Here is a 21,579-nt window from a genome sequence, read left to right as displayed (position 1 = left end):
AAAAAGTAAAGTGGGGGTAAGTAGAATTCAACATACAATAAATGTACTAAATGGGGAAGTGAGAAGAGGAAGAAATCTATCTCATAATTTTGTCTAGGGATGGCCTCTAGCCCTCTTGTTTTCTTATGCTTTCTGAGGTGGTGGCTAATTATTCTGAAAATTGATCAACACCAAAATGATCTGTGATTATCTAAGCTAATTGGCCAATATGACTCTCCTCCAAAGTGGCATTTGCATTTAAAGCCTTTCTGAAGACTCAACACCTAAATCCAAAGGTCGTGACTTTTATCCAGTCACCTCAGTGTTTCCCTGTGTCTCTAACTACTGCTTATTTATCCCCACAAATTTGAGAAAAAGAAATATTCCTCCTCTTTCCTTAATCCTTAAAGGCTACAGTCCTTAATTCCATCCTCTCCCTCTGCTAGTGTAAGACCTTGATCTTGCCTACTGTTAATTCTGTCTTGAATTTTCAGTCTCATCATTTGCATTAGCTTGTCCACTTCAACCCACAAACCCAGTTTCAAAAGAAAATTTTCCCCGGGTCGTACCTTTTCTTCTCTCAGGACAATGAGTGCTCTTCCCCACCAAATCCAAGATTCCAAGAGAAGTTTCCCTTAATGATTCTAGTCCATGGGAGCGATCTAAGGGAGACTCCCTAGTGATTTCCGGGTAACCCCTCACCCCATTCCATGACCCTCTGGGGGTGGGGGTGGGGACTATTATTTCTGAGTTCCAAAGCAATTCTTTGGCAAATTTCTACTTTAACTTTTCTACTTAACTTTCTTTCGTTTTTTTTTTTTTATTTTTTAATGTTTATTTTATTTTGGGGAGAGAGAGAGACAGAGTGTGAGCAGGAGAGAGGTAGAGAGAGAGGGAGACACAGAATTTGAGGCAGGCTCCAGGTTCCGTGCTGTCAGCTAGAGCCTGAAGCAGGGCTCAAATTCACAAACCACGAGATCATGACCTGAGCCAAAGTCGGATGCTCAACCAACTGACCCGCCCAGGCGCCCCTCATTTTCTACTTAATTTTTGACAGAGCATCCTGACAATCCACCACCAGCTCTTCAGTATGTCACGGAATTGTGAAATAAAAAAGAGGAATAGAAACAGCTAGAATGTTAGAAATATAGTTGGTGACATCTCTGTTGTAAAGGCAAAAAATTACTGAAACACTCTTTCTCAGGAAAGTATCAGTTCTGATGTATGAAAACATCCAATTGCTGGGAAGTCCCATGAGCACCTTCCTATGGCTCCACCTGGCTCTTCCTTGGACCCAGAGCATTTCTCTGTGTTTGTGTTTGTTCTGCTTATCCCCTCACTGGACCCAGTCTTCAGACACTCTCCACACTATTTCTTGGGATCCTGTAACAGGCACAAAATTCGGAGTTGACTGTGGTCTCTCCACCTACCCCTATCATGGTGCCCTCAAAGAAAACACAAGAACTCTCTATGAGGATTTTACTATTAATATTAGGGAAATTGAAAGTAAAATGCCGAAGTAAAAAAACAAAAAGAAAAACGAAAACAAAACCCAAGAGTGTTACAAAGACTGAGAAATCCAAAAAGTTCTCAAACCCATGGCCTTTCAGATTACTGTTAGGACAGAATTCAGTGAGATACCTGCTGTTCTTTTCTTTAGAGGTGAATCTATCAAACTTCTTGACTCCTTTGTGTTCCTACCTAAAGGGGAAAGTTGTACTGATCCTTGCCACAAAATGCTCTTTTCCAAAATATTCTTATCAAGGCAGAATAATAGGTGGCACTATCTTCTACTGAGACTTCCCACCATTCAAGAATAATTGTCGGGGAGCCTGGGTGGCTCAGTCGGTTATGTGCCTCACTTTGGCTCAGGTCATGATCTCACAGCTGGTGAGTTCAAACCCCGCACTGGGCTCTGTGCTGACAGTTCAGAGCCTGGAGCCTGCTTCAGATTCTGTGTCCCTCTCTCGCTCTGCCCCTCCCCCTCTCATGCTCTGTCTCTCTAAGAATAAACACTAAAAAAAAATTTTTTTTTAATAGAAAGAAGGCAGCATTGGCTATGAGACATGAGAATGATTAATTGACATTATCACTCAATGACCTTATGCTGCCTCCCATTTACATGAAGATGACTTTTACTGCTCAAGTTTCTAGGGGAGACTCTGTATAACAAAGTCAGACCTAGCAAAACTGCCTAGTTTTCCAGTTGTTATCAAGGTTTTCATTGTCATCTGTTCTCTTACAACAAACTAAGCAAAAATTATACAGGGCAGGCTTCACTGTCTCTTCTAAGTTTGTTCTTTCCTTACTTCTTTTTTTCCTTCAGCTTCACCTCTTTCTTTTCCTCTTTTATCATATTCCTTGTTTTCTCTTTCCTTACCAGAAGAGCTGTGTCTTTGTCTCAGGTCTAGGACTTTCATTCAGGGAAGAGTTAAATCCAGAGCACAGACAAGGGCACAAAGTCTCCTTTCAAGGAGTGGCTCCAGTCTCTCACAGCATCTTGGGGTGGAGCCTGGGAAGACTCCGTGTCCACTGAAGAACAATACAGCCTTCATCTCTGCTTACTCTGGTCTCTTTTCTAGTCCTGCTCACCCTACGAGAATTAGACTCATCTGTGGCCTAGATGTCACATTGGTCTTTCTTGGTGAACTCTGCTTCTGTTCTGGATTATCAGATTTGGATACAACATTTTTAAAGAATGTTTACTCACATGAGGAAATGTTCATGATTTATAAATAGGGGGGGAAGCTAGACACACCTGTATTGACTGTGATCCCAATTTTATTTTTTCAAATGTTTACTTATCTGTCTCTACTTTAATATTCATTCAAAAATGTAAGTCCTGGGACACCTGGGTGGCTCAATCAGTTAAGTGTCCCACTCTTGATTTCAGGTTGGTCATGATCTCAGGGTTCGTGGGTTCAAGCCCCGCATCGGGCTCTGTGCTGGCAGTGTGAAGCCTGCTTAGGATTCTCTCTGCCCCTCCTCCACTTGCTCTCTCTCTCTCAAATAAATTAAACAATTTTATTTTTATTATTATTTCTTAATATTTATTTTTGAGAGAGAGGGAGAGTGTGAGCAGGGGATAGACAGAGAGGGAGACACAGAATCCGAAGCAGGCTCCAGGCTCTGAACTGTCAGCAAAGAGCCCAATGCGGGGCTCGAACTCACAAGCTGTGAGATCATGACCTAAGCCGAAGTCAGATGCTCAACCGACTGAGCCACCCAGGTGCCCCACCCCCAATTTTTTTTTAAATGTTAAGTCCCAATGGTGGTTGAACCATGGATGACTTCATTTTGTATTTTTTAACCTTTACTGTTTTCATTAAATGTAATGTTTCATGAAAACGTAATCATCTTCACTGTTTGCTTTCCTTCCATCTTTACCACAACTCAGAGTTGTTTTTCAGCTGCACTTCCCTCTGCTGAACCTGCTTGCTTCCCTCATTCTCTTACCCTGCCTCTTCCTATTGAACATAAGCAGTTCCTTATTCTGTAGGGTCACAGAACTAGAGTCCTGCTTGATGGGGAGAGAAGGAAGATACCTTTAATCTGTCAAAATATCCACTTAGCTATATAGGGCTAGAGGCTCAGGCCCTGCTTCAGCAGACACCTGGGGATTAAAAAAAAAAAAAGAAAAGAAACAAAACATGGATAAACCATATCTCTAAGACTTCGGCCCCTATTTAAAAAGGCTTCTGGGGTACCTGGGTGGCTCAGTAAGTTAAGTGTCAGCTCAGGTCATGATCTCATGGTTGGTGGGTTCAAGCCCTGCGTTGGGCTCTGTGCTGACAGCTCAGAGTCTGGGGCCTGCTTCAGATTCTGTGTCTCCCTCTCTCTCTCTCTGCCCCTCTCCCACTCATGCTCTCTCTCTCTCTCTCTCTAAAATAAATAAACATTAAAAATTTTTAAAAAGGCTTCTGCTTCTCTTTTGTGGGAAATTTGTCATTCCTGCTGTTACATCTGCCTTAATGACATCAAAGGGAGTTTATAGAATCAGAACTTATAATCTTTGAGAATCTTAGAGTAATTATTAAAGAACCTCTTTGGCTACAATTTCATGACCATTCATGATCTCCATCTTGGCAAATGTGAGCAATGAAAACAGTTGTCTACGTTGATGGAGCCTTATAACAGAAGCCTCAAATTCTTCATTATTCATATTATTCATGTTAATCCTCTTTTTCAATAGATAATTGCTTAAAACATGATGGTAAAAGGGGTACTACTCACAGACAATATGATTGCCTGAATAAATAGGAGACAGAAAATAATGTACAGACACATTGTTAGAATTTAGAACAGTATAGATCTGGATGGAATCAAGTTCTTTCAGAGGAGGCAAGGTAACTTTTTCAGCTTTGCATTGGACCAGGCTACCTGGGAAAGTATGTCAACTGGATCCCTCATATAACAAAAATTCAGCAAGACAACAAAAAGAGAACACTATGTGGTGCTTCCTTTCTGAAGTAGGCTTCAGCTCTGTTCCTAGGTCTTCTGGTCTGTGGTGCTCTGTGTCTGCTTCTAGTTTCCTGCGTCCTTTCCTGGTTTGAATTGCAATTGTTCCATGAATCCTCATGGTCACGAACTTTTTCCCACTGTGTGACTTGAGAGTAGCCCTTCCATTTTCTATTGTGCTTCCTTCTTGGCCTTTTCTTGAACCTGGCTCACTTACTTACTGTCTGTTCAATGGTGTTATCTGCCACCTCAGAGAGGGGAGGTCCTCCACCAAACAGGAAGTCCCATAGTACAGAGAGGGGAAAGGACCATCAGCGTAACTACACGCCCAACGGTCGGGTCCATATAGAGACCACTTGGCTAAGTGGAATGCCAAGAAGACTATCTGTTTGATACTTTAAACCTGTCAGTCTGTTTGACAAGTATGCATAACTGGGAGTTTTAATAACTATACAAAGCCAACTGAATGATGTGAAGTGCACTTGAGAAAAAAATCTCAACTATGGACAGTTTGTGCCTCAGAATCCCCACCATGCAATATTTATAGATGTCTACATAAACCTAAACAATGTGTGCTGGAGGGGACAAGGTCAGTGCCAACAAAGTATGAGAAAGTAGGAAAAGGCAGGACTCTAGGCTCCTGGCCTCTGATAGGAAAATCTTTCCCCTTTGTATTCTCTGGTGGTGACAGAGACAGGAGGGAAATCTGAGACCTATCAGGAGTGAGATGAGATGCCATGCCCTATTTTAGCTCAAAGGCTCCTTAGGAATTTAGCATCACCCACTCTTCATACACCCTGCTTTGCAGCCATTAACTTCAGGGTCACTGTGACAGAACTCCAGTTTCTCATCACTGGACACTCTTTTTCCATGAGAAAGTCCACTGAGGACATTCACAGGATTTATCTGATAAGGCAGCATTTAGGGGGCTGGGCCAAAGATTGCCTTCAGTTCGGGAAACCCTACATTTTCACCATGTAGTCTCATTTCACCTGAAGTAATAATCATTGCCTTATCCGTCATTATTCAATTGAGGAATATACACTGGTTATTTCAAGTTTTTCTGCCAAGGAAACAATTATTTCAATGACTTCTATCTCAACATTGTGATTTTATGTTTTCTGCAAGTCTCATCTGAATGTTTTTCCCTTAGTTTATAATAGAAATAGGATTCTAGTAAAATATACAAAGGATGTCAGAGCCGAAGAGAGTAGCAGAGATTCTAGTCCTCTTTATTCTATAAAAGAACTGAAGTCTAGAATGATTATGTATTTCAATTTAAGTCACACTTCTGTAAAAGCTCAAAAATATTTTTCCCATGAAAAATCCAAGGCTCTGAGGACTTAGTCATTTCACCTAAACCAACAACTAATAATGATGACGCTAGCATTCAAACTCAGATCTATCTGTTTCCACTGGTTTGGGAGGGAGCTGTGATATGGTCGTGAAAGAGAAATCTGATAGCGCCCATTCTGTTGCGCAGCCTTTCTCATGCAGATAGAGACTTGTTCTGTATACCTAGATTGGTAATGTGAGTGCAGTGACGTGCTCCATTTTGAATCAATGCGAACCAAAGGCAAATAGGATTTGGGGTTGTCTTTCTACTTGTGTTTCTGGAATCTGATCCTATTGACAACAGAATAACAATTTGCACCTGTATTTCCCCTCGGTCTTACTTGAATTCTTCCTAGATTTTCCTCAGCCTTGGAGCCTCCTATAAATCCAAAGCAGTATTTTTTAAACCATGTTATGTGGACCATCTAGACAAGGATCACTTGCTTGGGGGTCTTGCCTTTTCTTTTCTGGGGGTGGGTGATGTTAGGGATACCGATACCTTCCTATGCAGTTGAAGATCCGCGTATATTTTTGACTCCCCAGAAACTTTACTAACTTAACTACTGTTGACCAGAAGCTTTACTAATAACAGAAAAAGTCAATTAACAAGTATTTTATATGTTACATGTATTATATACTCTATTCATGCAACAAAGTAACATTGAAAAACATCTAAGTAGACCTGTGCAGTTCAACCCTGAGTTGTTCCAAGAGTCAACTGTATACAGATTCCTGGATCCCACCCAGAATGACCCAGTCAGAATTTCCTGGGCGGAGGGAGTTAGTTTGTATTTTATGTCTCCCTGAAGATCCTTGTATTCACAGACGTTTGAGAATCACTAGCATCATAGAGAAATATCATGGGCTAAGACTGCAATAGTCTGTGCCTGAGTGATTTGAAAATAATAGAACTGAAATCATGATTAATATAGAGTAGCCTCCAATAGAGTATCCTTTCTCAGTCAGGAAACTGAAATCTTTCAGGAATGAAGTTTAAAAACTACCTTCAATGGCCTTTATATTTCAATATATTATTCCAGATACATCGTAATTTGGGATATAGAAAAAAATGGAAAGAAACAGCAGTATATACAGAGAGAGAACCAGCAGTATATATATATATATATATATATATATATATATATATATACACACACACATACATATCACCCTAATGTCCATTAGACAGTGACTTTTAACATTTTGAAATATTACCTTTCTGTTTTCCCTTCCCTTCCTTCCTTCCATTTCTTTCTCTTTCCCTTTCTTCCTTTTCTTTCTTTTTTCTTTTGTTTTCTTTTTTTTTCTTTCGTTTCTTTCATCTTTCTCTCCCTTTCTTCCTTTCCTTTTTCTTCCCTCCCTTTCTTTCTTCCTTCCTTCTTTTCTTCCCTTCCTTCTTTAAAGAAAGCTGCCTTTTCCTAACATAAGGATGACTCAGAAATGAGCTTCTTGGTCAGAAGCAATACTGTGTCAAACTTCCATTAGTATAAGGAGAGTTATATTGGCAGAAGCACTGTGGTCAGGAAAGGCAAATCCATATCCTTAATAAGTTATTTCCAAGTGAGGATAAATTGATGTTCCATTGTGATCAACCATGAGGTGGTTTTCTGGTCTTTCTTGGGGAAAGGTTCTGTATAGAGGGCTCACTGTAAGTTTCTGCTGTTGGCAAGTTAGGTGCTCAACAGTGAGGGAAGGCCAGCCTTGCTGATGGAAGTCCATGTTGTTGGGCCCACACATAACTTTATCCCTACTACTGTGGCTGCTGAGCAAGGACTAAGGTAACTATGGAAAAAGGCTGACTATCATACACACACAGTTCATTTTGTCCACAAGGTTATTGAAAGTCTCCTCCCTATGGATGTCCTTTGCTTAGTCTTCACATGGGGCACAACTTTTTTTCACACTTTATGCTCATTCTGAAAGTTTCATCACATGCCTCTTCCCCCATCTTCTTCATTACCATTTGCCAAATCTTTTCTCAGTCCCCAACATTTCAGCCAAGCTGTCAATCAGTTTATTTACACTTCTGACTATCTCTCAATTCAGACAGAGTGGACAACCAAGTGTACTGGTCAAAGTTCTGCTCACTGGGAGGATGTTCCCTCACTACTGTCTGGCTGGACCACTCTTGAATGGGGTTGTAATGCTGCTTCAAGTTGATGCCAACACATTGTGCAAAACCATCTGTAAACTAGGCCTTAGCTTTTTCTTCCTCAGTAAACTGAGGAAGGCCATAGGTTAGTAAAGAGGCAGAAATGTAGCAGGAGTAGGTGTGCAGGAGACTGAGCCACCTCTTATGCAACATGCTTTTATCTTCAAGAGCTAACCTCATTCTGCATTTAATCTCAGTTATATCATCCCCACTTGATGTTGGATCGCTGGTGCCTTCAGCCAACCTTAGATCTTGGTGGGTCAGAAAGCATCCAGTTCATCATGGGAAGCTCAGGTCATATGGTCTCCAGATGTCCCAGAACAGAAGTTCAAACTCTATCAGGGCCTAGTAACAAACCAAAAGCTATTTCTGAAAAAAGAAATAGCTCTGTTATTTTTTTGTTTAAGTAGATTTATTGAGAGAGAGAGAGAGAGAGAGAGAGAGAGAGAGAGAGAGAGAGAGAGAAAGAGCACTTACATGTGTGTGCACATGAGCAAGGGGACAGAAAGAGAGAGAGAATCCCAAGCAGGCTCTGCACTGCCAGTGCAGAGCCCAAAACGGGGCTTGAACTCACAAAACTGCGAGATCATGACCTAAGCCGAAATCAAGTCAGATGCTTAACCCACTGACCCATCCAGATACCCCAAGAGTTACCTATTCTAAAACCCTAATGGTCTCTGTTTCTGCTTGTATGGCTCTTGTTAGCAGCCTCTAAAATGGCCTCCAAGGATCCCTACCTCTTGTTATCCACGCCCTTGAGCTGGACTAGTGGCTTGCTTCTAACTAATAGAATATGGAAGAAATAATGGAATACCACTTCTAAGATTGGGTTATAAAGACTTTGGCTTCCATTTTGGGGGCTTTCACTTGCTCTTTCTCTCTCTCTGCTCACACCAAGAAAACAAGCAGCCTTGTTGTGAGAAGCCCTGTGGGAAGGCCCATGTGGCATAGCCAGGAACTGAAGCCTTCAGTTTATCTGCCTGGAAGGAAGCAATACTTTGTCATGAGTGAGGTTGGAAGTAGATACTTCAACTCCATTCAAGTCTTGAAATGACTGTAGCTCCACCCAGTGGCTTGGCTTGATTGCAACTCATACGCTATAATGAGCCAGAACCACCCAGCTAAGCGATATTCATGACAAACAAAAATTATGAAAGGTTTGTTGTTTTAAGCTGTTAGGTTTTGAAGCAATCTGTTATGCAGCAACAGTAAATATGGTGACTATCTGTTGACTTAGGGATGTTTTACACATTACTTCTGATCAAGGAACTCATTTCTCAGCTAAAAAAAGTATACCAATCAGGTCATTCCCACAGAGTATGCTGGTCTTGCCAGGTATGACATTCCTCAGAAGCAGCAGAGCTGAAAACAGCCTACTGAAGATTCAGCTGCAGTTCCAGTTGCGAAACACACACTGTGAAAGGTCAGAGCACTATTCTATAGGATGTATGCTATTCTTGGGACCAGAGACTAATAAAGAGTACTCTTTCTTCCACAGCCAGAATACATGGACCAAGGGGCAGAAAGGAGAGTGGTTCCTCCACTGTTGCAATTAATTACAATCTCCCACAATTTCTTCCCATCTCTGAAATTCTGTTGTTGGTTTAGAGGTTTTAATTCCCAAAGAAGAAATGCTTCCACGAGGTCATAACAATGGTTCCAGGGAGTTGGGAGACGAGACTTCCATTTGCCATGTAGAGCTTCACATGCTATTGAAATAACAAAGGAAGGATCATTGTTTTTGCTGGGGCAATTGCTCCCAATTACTCAGGGTAAACTGAGTGGCTGTTCTAACATTTGAAACAGAGAGCACTATGTCTGGAGCCCAAGGCCTTCTCTGAGGTACCTCTGAGTACTCTCAAATCCAGTAGTGAAAGTTAAGGTAAAACTACAGCAACGCATTAGACAGACCACAGAGGTTTAGACCCTTTGGGAATGAGGATATGGATTACCTCCACCAGGAAAAGAACCTTGACTGGCTACGGTGCCCACTGAGGGTAAAGGGAACACACAGCGTATACCAGATATGAATGAACACACAGGACTGTAGCAGTTACGAAAATTTTCTTCTTTGGTTGTTACATATATATTAATATATATTTACTTACTTTTCCCCTCCCCTTCATCATCCCTCTTTATTTTGAATAAGGACAATTATTAACTTTATAATTTAGTCTTTATGTTATAGAATATTCAGATGGGATTCAGTAATAGAAAATAACATCACAATTTAAGATATAGAACAGATGATGGGGCACCTGGGTGGCTCAGTCAGTTAGGCATCTGACATCGGCTCAGGTCATGATCTCACGGTTCTTGGGTTCAAGCCCCGCATTGGGCTCTGTGCTGACAGCTCAGAGCCTGGAGCCTGTTTCAGATTCTGTGTCTCCCTCTCTCTCTCTGCCCCTCCCCGACTCGCACTCTGTCTCTCTCTGTCTCAAAAATAAACATTAAAAAAAAATTAAAAAAAAAGATATAGAACAGATGAACGTTAAGGGAAGGGAAACAAAAATAATATAAAAACAGGGAGGGGGACAAAACAAAAGAGACTCTATTTTTTTTTTAATTTTTTTTTTCAACGTTTATTTATTTTTGGGACAGAGAGAGACAGAGCATGAACGGGGGAGGGGCAGAGAGAGAGGGAGACACAGAATCGGAAACAGGCTCCAGGCTCTGAGCCATCAGCCCAGAGCCTGACGCGGGGCTCGAACTCACGGACCGCGAGATCGTGACCTGGCTGAAGTCGGACGCTTAACCGACTGCGCCACCCAGGCGCCCCACAAAAGAGACTCTTAAATACAGAGAAAAAAAACTGAGGGTTGCTGGAGTTGTGGGTAGGAGGATGGGTAAATGGGTAAAGGGCATTAAGAAGGGCACTTGTTGGGATGAGCACTGGGTGTTATATGTAGGGGATGAATCACTGGATTCTACTCTCGAAATCATTATTGCACTATATGCTAACTAACTTGGATGTAAATTAAAATTAATTAATTAAAAAAAAAAGAAAAGAACATCACACAGAGATGGCGATGGGACTGTTGAGACTTTGGGCTTCTCTTTTGAGGAAAAAGATGGAAATATCTTTGTAAAAGGGATGGTTGTACCTTGCTAGGCAAAAGCAAAAAGATGTTAATGTTGTAAGAGAGAAAATGTAAATGGATAATAACTGACCAGAAAGATTCTGCTTTTTACTATCTCTCACCTCCAAATACACCTTTCCAAACTCTGTCCAGTTCCATTTTCATGTGTAAATTATAACTTCCAAGTCCGCTGTCTTCTGGTTAGGTTCTGCAAAAGGCAAACCCAGGTGGAGCCTGGAGACAGGATGAGAGAAAGGACTCTTCCTTCCAGTTCCTGTCAAGAGTGTGGCTCCAGCAGCAGCAGCAGCAAACCATGGCCCCAAGCTTCTCTCAGCTGGCCCTGCCACCTGCTCTGCTGTGCCTCCTTGGCAGTAGGAATATTAGCCCCGCTGTGCTCCCTCACCTGCAGGGCCATGCCACGTGCACCTGTCTGGCTGCATCCCTCCCAACTAAGAGTCTGAGCACCAGCTGCAATGCCCCAGCAGTCTAATCCAGCTAAAATGTACCTTCTCGAGAGATCTGATTTCCAGTCCCAGAGAACACCTCCTTCAAACTCACAGGTTCTGGTGACAACAGTTCTATTATTCCGGGTTCTCTAGAGAAGGAGAGCTGACAGGTTTTATACACACACATAAAAAGGAGAGAGAGAGAGAGACAGAGACAGAGAGAGAGAGAGAGAGAGAGAGACTGATTTACAGATACTGAGAAGTCCCACGATCTGCCATCTGCAAACTGGGGACCCAGGAAAGACAGTGGTATAGTTCAGTGGCCCAAGAGCTGAAGGGCCAATGGTGTAGATTCCAGTCTGGGTAAGAACTAAGAACTAGGAACAGTGACAGCAGGAGAAGATTGATGTCCCAGTCCAACAGTTAGGCGGAGGGGGAACTCAACCTTCCTTTGCCTTTTCTCTTCAAAACCTTCAGAAGATTGGATGAGGCCCAACACATTGGGAAGGACATTCTGCTTTACTCAGTTCACCAATTCAAATGCTTATCTCTTCTGGAAATACCAGACAGATACACAGAGAAATACTGTTTAACCAGTTACCTGGGCATCAAAATGTTTCATCAGAAGTTTCAACAGTTACAGCAAAGAATCTCATTTCAATATTATAAATATTGACATTTTCAGGGGCACCTGGGTGGCTCGGTCAGTTAAGCATCCAATTCTTGAGTTCAGTTCAGGTCATGATCGCACAGTTCATGAGATGGAGCCCCAAAATGGGCTTTGCACTGAGCGGAACCTGGTTGGGATTCTCTCTCTCCCTCTCTCTCTCTCTCTCTCTCTGCCCTTCCCCTCGTCAAATTTGCTCTCTCTCTCAAAATAAACAAACATTTAAAAATAAATAAATAAGTACTGCCATTTTCAAATAAAACTGTTCCATTACTCTCAAACTTGTCCACTAGAGTCTAAATGCCATAGCTATTTGATATCTCCCATCTTCATGAAAAGAAATACATTCCACTTCCTCCATAATTTTATCATATTTTTATGCTTAAAAGTTCACCTTATCCTGGGGCATGTGGGTAGCTCAATCAAATAAGCATCTAACTTTTGATTTCAGCTCAGGTCCTGTTCTCACAGTTTCATGACTTCCAGCCCGGCATCTGGCTCTGTGTTGACAGCATGGAGCCTGCTTGGAATTCTCCCTCTCTCTCTGCCCCTCCCCACTAGCACACTCTCTCTCTTAAAATAAATAAATAAAAACTTAAGAAAAAAAAAAAGTTCACCTTGTCCTATTTTTCTGCAATAAAAATATGCATATTAATTTGCATTGTTCTAAAACTTTCAGTGAACACAAGACTCTTAAAAATGCTTTAAATTTCTCCTGGTTTGATTAATTACAATTAGTATGACCACAGAACTGAGCATAACAAATACATGTTTTGATAAAAGTAAAATTTTATGGATATATATCTCTTAATGAGATTGATGCTTTTCTTTCTTTTTTTTTTTAAGTAAGCTATATACTCAACGTGGGGATTGAACTCATGACCCTGAGATCAACCGTCCAATGCTCTACTGAATGAGCCCGTCAGTTGCCCCAGATTGAGGCTCTTTCTTAAAAAAATAGATCATGGGGGCGCCTGGGTGGCGCAGTCGGTTAAGCGTCGGACTTCAGCCAGGTCACGATCTCGCGGTCCGTGAGTTCGAGCCCCGTGTCAGGCTCTGGGCTGATGGCTCAGAGCCTGGAGCCTGTTTCCGATTCTGTGTCTCCCTCTCTCTCTGCCCTTCCCCCGTTCATGCTCTGTCTCTCTCTGTCCCAAAAATAAATAAACGTTGAAAAAAAAAATTAAAAAAAAAAATAGATCATGTATATATGGTACTGGGATGAGGCAGAGCTCACTGGAAATCAACAGCAAAAAAGGCTATCAAGCAAGTGTGGGGCTTAAAATATATGTTAATAATTATATGCATATTTATAGAACACTAATAATCTCCAGATGCTGAAACACAACTCTGTATGGTAGGAATGAATAGAAAACAAAGAAGTAATTCTTTATTCCTACTAAGCAATAAACTCCCAAAGTGAACAACAACAACAAAAAAAAAAACAACGGATTTATGGGGCACCTGGGTGGCTCAGTCAATTAAGAGTCAGACTTTGGCTCAGGTTGTGATTTCGCAGCTTGTGGGTTCGAGCCCTGCATCAGGCTCTACAGTGACAGTGCAGAGCCTGTTTTGGATCCTCTGTCTCCCTCTCTCTACCCCTCCCTCATTTGTGTGTGCATGCTCTCTCTCTCTCTCTCCCCCCAAAAATAAATATATAAAGAAAAAAACTTTCTAGTAGCCTTGGCAAAGCTACTGAAAATATATCTCCTGATAATCACAAAAATCTTTTATTTAAGAGTTTTTGGTGTTATTTATTTATTTATTTATTTTGCAAAAGAGGGGCTTGAACTCAAGAACTCTGAATTGAAACCAGGAGTTGGATGCTCAACCAAATGAGCCACCCAGGTGCCCCAAGAGGTTGTGTTTTTTTTTTTCTAAGTTTATTTTTGAGGGAGAGCACGAGCTGGGGAGGGGCAGAGAGAGACAGAATCCCAAGCAGGCTCCTTGATATCAGTGCAGAGCCTGATGTGGGGCTCGATCTCACAAATGGTGAGATCATGACCTGAGCCAAGACCAAAATTCAGCCACTTAACCGACTAAGCCACCCAGGAACCCCAGAAAAATGTTTTACTTAAAGTTTAAGGTTGATCTGTAGAAAGTAAACACTCGTGCTTTTATCTCCTTACTTAAAATCATGCAAATATATAAATAAGATGCAAGTTTATATCTTAGTTTGAGTAGGCTTTTCAGAGACTAATATTTCAAACTGTCCTTTTATTTGATGCCTTCAAGCTTTTTCTATACTCTGGGGAATGCACTGTTGTAAAAATAAAATGGATAAAAAAATAAACTTTACTGGGGCACCTGGCTCAGTCAGTTAAGTGTCCAACTTAAGCTCAGGTCATGATCTCTTGGTTTGTGGGTTCAAGCCCCACATCAAGCTATCTGCTGTCAGCACAGAGCCTGCTTCTGATCCTCTGTCTCCCTCTCTCTCTGCCCCTCCCCTGCTCTATCAAAAATAAATAAAACATTAAAAAATTAAAAATAAATAAAAATAAACTTTTCTTTTGTAAAAAGGAAGAATGGCAGTTATGAAAGAGAAGTTATGAAAAACAAGAAACTGCAAAGACCTTGACAGCAGGCAACTCAATTTTAGGAGGAAGTACATATTTTAGCAGAGAAATTTAGGAACAAATTCTCTAAAAACTACTTTAGGGAAGGCTTTGTGAAACTCAAGTGGTATGAATATCTATTTGAAGGTCACTGGTTTAAAAAATATTCTTAACAATCATTGCACATATAGTATCAAATCAACAGAATTACTTGTATTAAGAGGTCTTAAAAAACAGAAGAAAGAAACATCTAAGAGACTTTTAGATACAGAAGTAGAAATAGAAATACAATTTCCAACTCAAGTACAACAGTCTGTCTTCCTTAACATTACTGTCCTACCTCGTACAATGACTAGCACATTGTAAGAGCTCGATGGATAATAAATGATAGCATATAAGCAAAGTAAATCTAAAAAGCGCAGAAGGCGGGGTCGGGGGGAGCTGGCTGGCTCAGTGGGAAGAACATGCAATTCTTGATATCTGGGTCATGAATTCAAGCCCCATGTTGGGTGTAGAGAGCAGTAATGATATAAAGTTTAAATAAAACAAAATAAAATAAAATAAAGAGAGCAGAAAGGCATTAAGACAAGAGCAGAGTGGCACCTGGGTGGTTCAGTCGGTTGGGTGTCTGATTCTTGATTTCGGCTCAGGTCATGATTTGGCAGTTTGTGGGATCGAGCTCCACTCAGGCTCTGCACTGCCATTGCAGCTTGGGATACTCTCTCCCTCTCTCTCTGCTCCTCCCCCACTCATCTCCCCCCCTCAAAATAAATAAATGAACAATTAAAAAAAAGACAAGAACAGAAATCGAACTGGAAAGACAGTGTAAATGGCAACAACAACAAAAAAACTCTAAAGGGCTTAAGTAAAGAAAATGCACAGTCACAGCATTATTAAGATTATAAAAGAAAAAACAAAATAAAATCAACAAGAGGGGAAAAAACAGAGAAATATAATTTTATTTGGGAAAAATAAACAGAAATTCAAATCACTTCTAGGACTTAGCAAAAATTTCTTTGCACTTGTCCCACCTTCATTTTACCTGAGCTGAGACTCAACAACAGTGACATACCAAAGCCAAGATTAATCATAAACTCATCGTGTATACTGGGCTGACCCTAAATCTCGCTCTACAAAATTCCCAATTTCTGTATTCCAGCCTACGTCTTCAACACTGTTGCACACCCGGCCAGAAGCAGCAAGCATACGATTACCCTAAAGACCTCCAAATTTATCACAACCCCTCCAAAAACTATACTAAAAGTGTAGTTTTACTATAAAATAGAAAGATATTCCATATCTCATTTGTTATACAAATGAGATTTACCTACTTCATGAAAACATAAATAGTAAGCAATACTTTTATCACATCTTTAGAGCAAACTGAACCCAACGATCCAAGGCCACAAAAATCATTGATTATCGGGGCGCCTGGGTGGCGCAGTCGGTTAAGCATCCGACTTCAGCCAGGTCACGATCTCGCGGTCCGTGAGTTCGAGCCCCGCGTCAGGCTCTGGGCTGATGGCTAGGAGCCTGGAGCCTGTTTCCGATTCTGTGTCTCCCTCTCTCTCTGCCCCTCCCCCGTTCATGCTCTGTCTCTCTCTGTCCCAAAAATAAATAAAAAACGTTGAAAAAAAAATTAAAAAAAAAATCATTGATTATCATCATCATGATTATGTACCTAGGAGTAATTTTTTTTTCATTATGTTGTTCTATACAGACTAATTCAGCACTTTCTGAATGTATTATAATACCATCCCCTGGATCCATACCTTAAACTATGTTTTTGTTTTGTTTTGTTTTGTTTTCAATGTTTATTTATTTTTGGGACAGAGAGAGACAGAGCGTGAACGGGGGAGGGGCAGAGAGAGAGGGAGACACAGAATCGGAAACAGGCTCCAGGCTCTGAGCCATCAGCCCAGAGCCTGATGCGGGGCTTGAACTCACGGACCACGAGATCGTGACCTGGCTGAAGTCGGACGCTTAACTGACTGCGCCACCCAGGCGCCCCTAAACTATGTTTTAATCATCATCAGATAAAGTCTAAGACAGAACCACGTTTAAAAGACTTCCTCATATTGGGGCACCTGTGTGGCTCAGCTGGTTAAGCATCTGACTCTTGGTTTCGGCTCAGGTCACAATCTCATGGTTTGTGGGATTGAGCCCTGAGTCAAGCTCAATGCTGACAGACAGAGCCTGCTTGGATTCTCTCTCTCCCTCCCTCTTTCTCTCTCAAAGTAAATAAACTTTAAAAAATAAAAATAACCCTCTAAAAAAATATAAAAAATTTTTAAAAAAAACCTTCCTCATTACTTTACAGGACAGCATGTTTAGCTGGTACACCAAACTGGTTTAATTTGAGTCACAATTTCAACTGCCTACAGTGACCAGGAAGTAATCTAAATGAGGAAACAGACTAGGTATAAGATAACAGCAAGTGATGAAAAGCACATTCTGTTGTAAAGGCGCTCAATTATATTTTAATTAGATTTTGAATCTGTTGAATGTTTTGAAAGCCAAACAAAAACATATCTGGGCTGAATTTGGACAAATTTACTAGGGTTCAATTTTGCAATCCTCATTGTTCAGCTTTCAAAACATTCACTAGATTCAAAATCAATATTTACCAAGTGCCCACTAGAAAGAAGAGACATATAATTAGAATGAGAAAATGCTTATTAAATGTTATTGTTGACACAGCAAATACTTGTGCAAAAAGTTGTCTCATTATGCATGAGGTTTCAGTAACCTAATTAAAACCAGACACAAATTACAGACCAAATCTACAGCCTTGACTTACTCTATTATATAAGAAAGAAAAACACACTTCAGGTAGAAAAAATACTCTATTTCCATACTTTAATACTGAAATCAGCTATCATACATATCCATCAACTCTTGTATTTCATTGTCTTTATCTCAGGAGATAGTCAAAGTGAGATTAATTAGATGAAGCATTCTCAGCAAATCTATAACACTCTGTACTTCATCTCCAAATTTAAGTCAGGTCCTTTAATAAGTTACTGCTTATTCACTGCTGTGTAATATTTATGAAATGAATTAGTGCAATATATCATTGAGGTATTATTTAAAAGGCAAATACCCTATAGATATGGATTTGTCATCCCAATTCCTTGGCACTCAATAATATAAGTGTCTTTAGAGGCATCGTCTTCATCTTCTGATTTCTTCACAGAGAATTTAGCCTGAAACCAGAGAAGCATTTAGTATATAAGTAATATAAAGAGAGATAGAAAGCCCTTAAGTCCAACATAAATAGGCAAGTAGTTAATATCAAACTCATTTTATTGAGGAAGCTAGAGGCACAAAGATCAAATGACTCATGAGAAATTCAATAACCTAAATATAAAATATTTTGCTCCAGAAGCATGACTCTTGTTCAAAAGTAATATATACTTGTGGAGTTCTGTCAGAATGTATAGCCTAGGCCCTGCTCCATATCCACTGAATCAAAATCCCCAGGATATTTGCAGCTAGGTAAATACCATTTTCAAAATCCCAATTGTTAACTATAACACCCCTTTACTACCTACTTCCTATATTTTTTCTAAAACATAGCATTGAAGCATTTATACTTCTCTGATCTTGTCAAGATCAAGTTTCTAAATCCCCTCAAATTTTTCTTGTCAATTTAATTCCCTAAATATGCTATTCAAAAAAATCTAGTTCAAAGAAGGAAGGTGGGGGGATGCCCTTCATCTTTATTGGCCTTAATATGTTGTTTTTCACTTGTTAACTAATTGAAGTTTGGCTTTGAAATATTTGGTTTCTATCACTGCATTCTGGAAACATGATTTTTTTTTTAAAGCTACTGCATTCATTCTGATAAAACAATTAAAATCAAAACAATTGAGTAGGTTGAATTTGTAGCAAATGGATTTCAAATGCGCCTAAGACCTTAAGATTCTATGAAACACAATTTGAAAACCATCATTCTGGGGCCTACTGCATAGTAATGTTCACAAATTATTCCAGTTTCAGGATTATGTGACAGTATACTGTATATAGTAGACACTGAAAATTACTGTTGAATGAATAAGCACTGAATTCTGAGCTACATAGCCAATTACTTGTGTAATTATATATATGTATACATTTCAAATTGTAAGCATTATGTAAATATGAAACACAGGAACACTCAAGGAAATCATTTCTAGCCTATATATAAATATACTGAAACTATAAAAATTTAAAGTTACAAGGAGTCTTAATGGACTATGCACCAGTCTCTGATTTTACAGATGAATTATCTGCACTGAGGCACAGAAAGAAAAAGCAGCTTGCCCCAAGTCACTCAGTAAGATACCACAAAGCGGAACAAGAAACCAGAGCTATAAATTCCAATTCACAGCACTCTCCACTATGTATTCACTTCAAATAACATGTCAGTGTCCACTATATGCAAAGTACTATAAAAAGTGAGGACTAGGGGCGCCTGGGTGGCTCAGTCAGTTAAGCGTCCGACTTCAGCTTAGGTCATGATCTCGCGGTCCGTGAGTTCAAGCCCCGCGTCGGGCTCTGTGCTGACCGCTCAGAGCCTGGAGCCTGTATCGGATTCTGTGTCTCCCTCTCTCTCTGACCCTCCCCCATTCATGCTCTGTCTCTCTCTGTCTCAAAAATAAATAAACGTTGAAAAAAAATTAAAAACAAAAAAAAAGTGAGGACTATATGAATGCAACTTAGTCCCTGCCATCAAGGAAATCATAGTTTACAAAGAAAAAATGATAATACAGCATAAATGGAATAATAAAAAGTACAGTTAACTATCTCTTGACATGAAATATAATTTACCTCCAATTCCTATTATCCTTTTCCTACAACTGAATCAAAATCTATCTATGCTTTCTAATAACAAGAAAAAAGGTGTATGTTATTAAAAATCATACAAATAAACGGTTAGAAGCAGGGCAACTCCCAACTTTGTGATTGCTACCCTTCTATAATAGCTATTTTTTTTAATAATGTGCATTATTTTTATAATTTTTAAAACTACTTAAGGTCACCTTCCTTCATAAAATTCTGAGTTATAAATTATAGATCACTTTATGAAATTACATTATAAAGACTATAGCAAAACAGGAACATGCAATTACTGAAAAAGGCAAGAAATGAAGCTATATGCAGTAAATGCAAAAAAAAAAAAAATGAAAAGAGAAACACTTTTAAGAGGAGAATACCTAAATGTCAACAGTGGTTGTTGGCAAAAGGGACTATAGGTAGGTTTTTTTCCCCTTATTTTCCAAATTTGCTATAAGGAAATTACATTAGTTTCAGATAAAACATACAAATTTAGTCATTTTTTTAAAATTAAGAATCCTGCAGAAAAGGTATTAATATGAGCTTATATACTAATAAACCCTGTTTCAGTAAAAAATTATAAATCTATTCTTATAAAAGTTTAGGGGACTGGTGTTAAAATTTCAGCAAATATTCTATTCTACAGTAGAATCAAAAGAAAATGAAACATGTAAAATTTCATATAAATATTTAAGTTTCTGGCCAACCATGAATTCCTTATGCAAAATGGGAATAAAAATAAACAGCAACCTAACATGGTTATGCAGAGCTGGGGTGCCTAGGTGGCTCAGTGGGTTGAGCATTCAACTCTTGATTTAGGCTAGGGTTATGATCTCATGGTTAGTGTGTTCAAGCCCTTCATCGGGCTCTGTGCTGGTGGTGCGGAGCCTGCTTGGGATTCTGTCTCTCTCTCTCTCTGCCCCTCTCCCATTTGCACGCACACATGCTCTCTCTCTCTCAGGATAAATAAACTTTAAAAAATAAAATGGTTATGCAGAGTAAGATGATTCAGGGCAACTGCTGACTCAGCTCAGTGTCTGCCACACAAGAAGTACTAGGTGAGGAATAGCAAGTATCCTGTTTATTACAATCTGACCCAAAAACTGGCTATGATAAAAATCAATTACTCTTTCTAAAGGAATACTCACCTTTGCTAGTTGTTCAGCAAAATGTATAGCCGTTTGTGTATGGAGTGTAACTGGTCCTGTTTTTATTCTGGAAACTCCACAGGCTAATGCCATGAAAATGATCAGCTATTAAAAAAAGAACAAAGAAGAAAATTTTCACACATTTACTAATATTTGGAGTTAAAATTCTACTGCTTACCATATGAAAATACTACTAGAAATCAAAATAGCTCAAAGCATTTCTACTTCTTTAGGTTTCCAGAAGTCCTAAGAAGATGACAGAAAACCTCTGTCACCCACAGTCTGTGTTGTGGTACAGAAATGCTCAGTAGCAGTTGTCAATACAGCCTTTCTAAAATTTGTGTTTAAGAATAAAACAGAGAGTTAAAAGTTAATATATCAGACCAACTGTCTCTACAAGGTGGAATATATAATATGACAAGCTTCTTCCATTGCCTAAAATTACAACTTTTTTTTAAGTTTATTTATTTGAGAGAGAGAGCGAGCGAGCGAGCGAGCATGCACGTGAGGGGGAGGGGAGGAGGCGAGGGAGAGACAGAATCCCAAGGAGGCCCTGATGCTGAAATCAAGAGTGGGACACTTAACCGACTGAGCCACCCAGCGGCCCCTAAAATTACATTTTAGTGGGTAAACAAATACACTAATACAGAATTCCTTAGAGTATAGAGTACACTTGGGCAAGAAAGGAGAGACTAGAAATAAGGGAAATAAGAAACTAGTTAAGGAGAGGTACCTAGGTGGTTCAGTCAGTTAAGCATCCATCTTCGGCTCAGGTCATGATCTCATGGTTCATGAGTTTGAGCCCTGCATTGGGCTCTATGCTGTCAGCACAGAGTCTGCCTCAGATCCTCTCCCCCTTCTCTCTCTGCCCCTGTTCTCTCTCTCTCTCAAAGAAAGAAAGAAAGAAAGAAAGAAAGAAAGAAAGAAAGAAAGAAAGAAAGAAA

The 21,579-nt window shown here is 39.8% G+C and overlaps 1 protein-coding gene across 2 annotated transcripts in view; it reads right to left on the bottom strand.

Moving 5' to 3' along the window:
- Positions 1-17,502: 17,502 nt before the first annotated feature.
- RTCA (RNA 3'-terminal phosphate cyclase) overlaps positions 17,503-21,579 on the bottom strand; it is a 26,780-nt gene continuing 22,703 nt past the window's right edge. For both annotated transcript variants that reach the window (XM_040471098.1, XM_040471099.1), the window contains 2 exons: positions 20,636-20,740; positions 17,503-17,875 (listed from right to left, as the gene is read on the bottom strand). In XM_040471098.1, the coding sequence (XP_040327032.1) occupies positions 17,774-17,875; positions 20,636-20,740 (207 nt within the window). In that variant the 3' untranslated portion in view covers positions 17,503-17,773. The remainder of the gene's footprint in view (positions 17,876-20,635; positions 20,741-21,579) is intronic.

Source organism: Herpailurus yagouaroundi, unplaced genomic scaffold (genome assembly GCF_014898765.1).
Source record: "Herpailurus yagouaroundi ecotype Mexico unplaced genomic scaffold, PumYag 77, whole genome shotgun sequence".
Taxonomy (NCBI): Eukaryota; Metazoa; Chordata; class Mammalia; order Carnivora; family Felidae; genus Herpailurus; species Herpailurus yagouaroundi.
The sequence above is the reverse complement of the archived record's forward strand: the minus strand, read 5'-3'. Positions and strand labels throughout refer to the sequence as shown.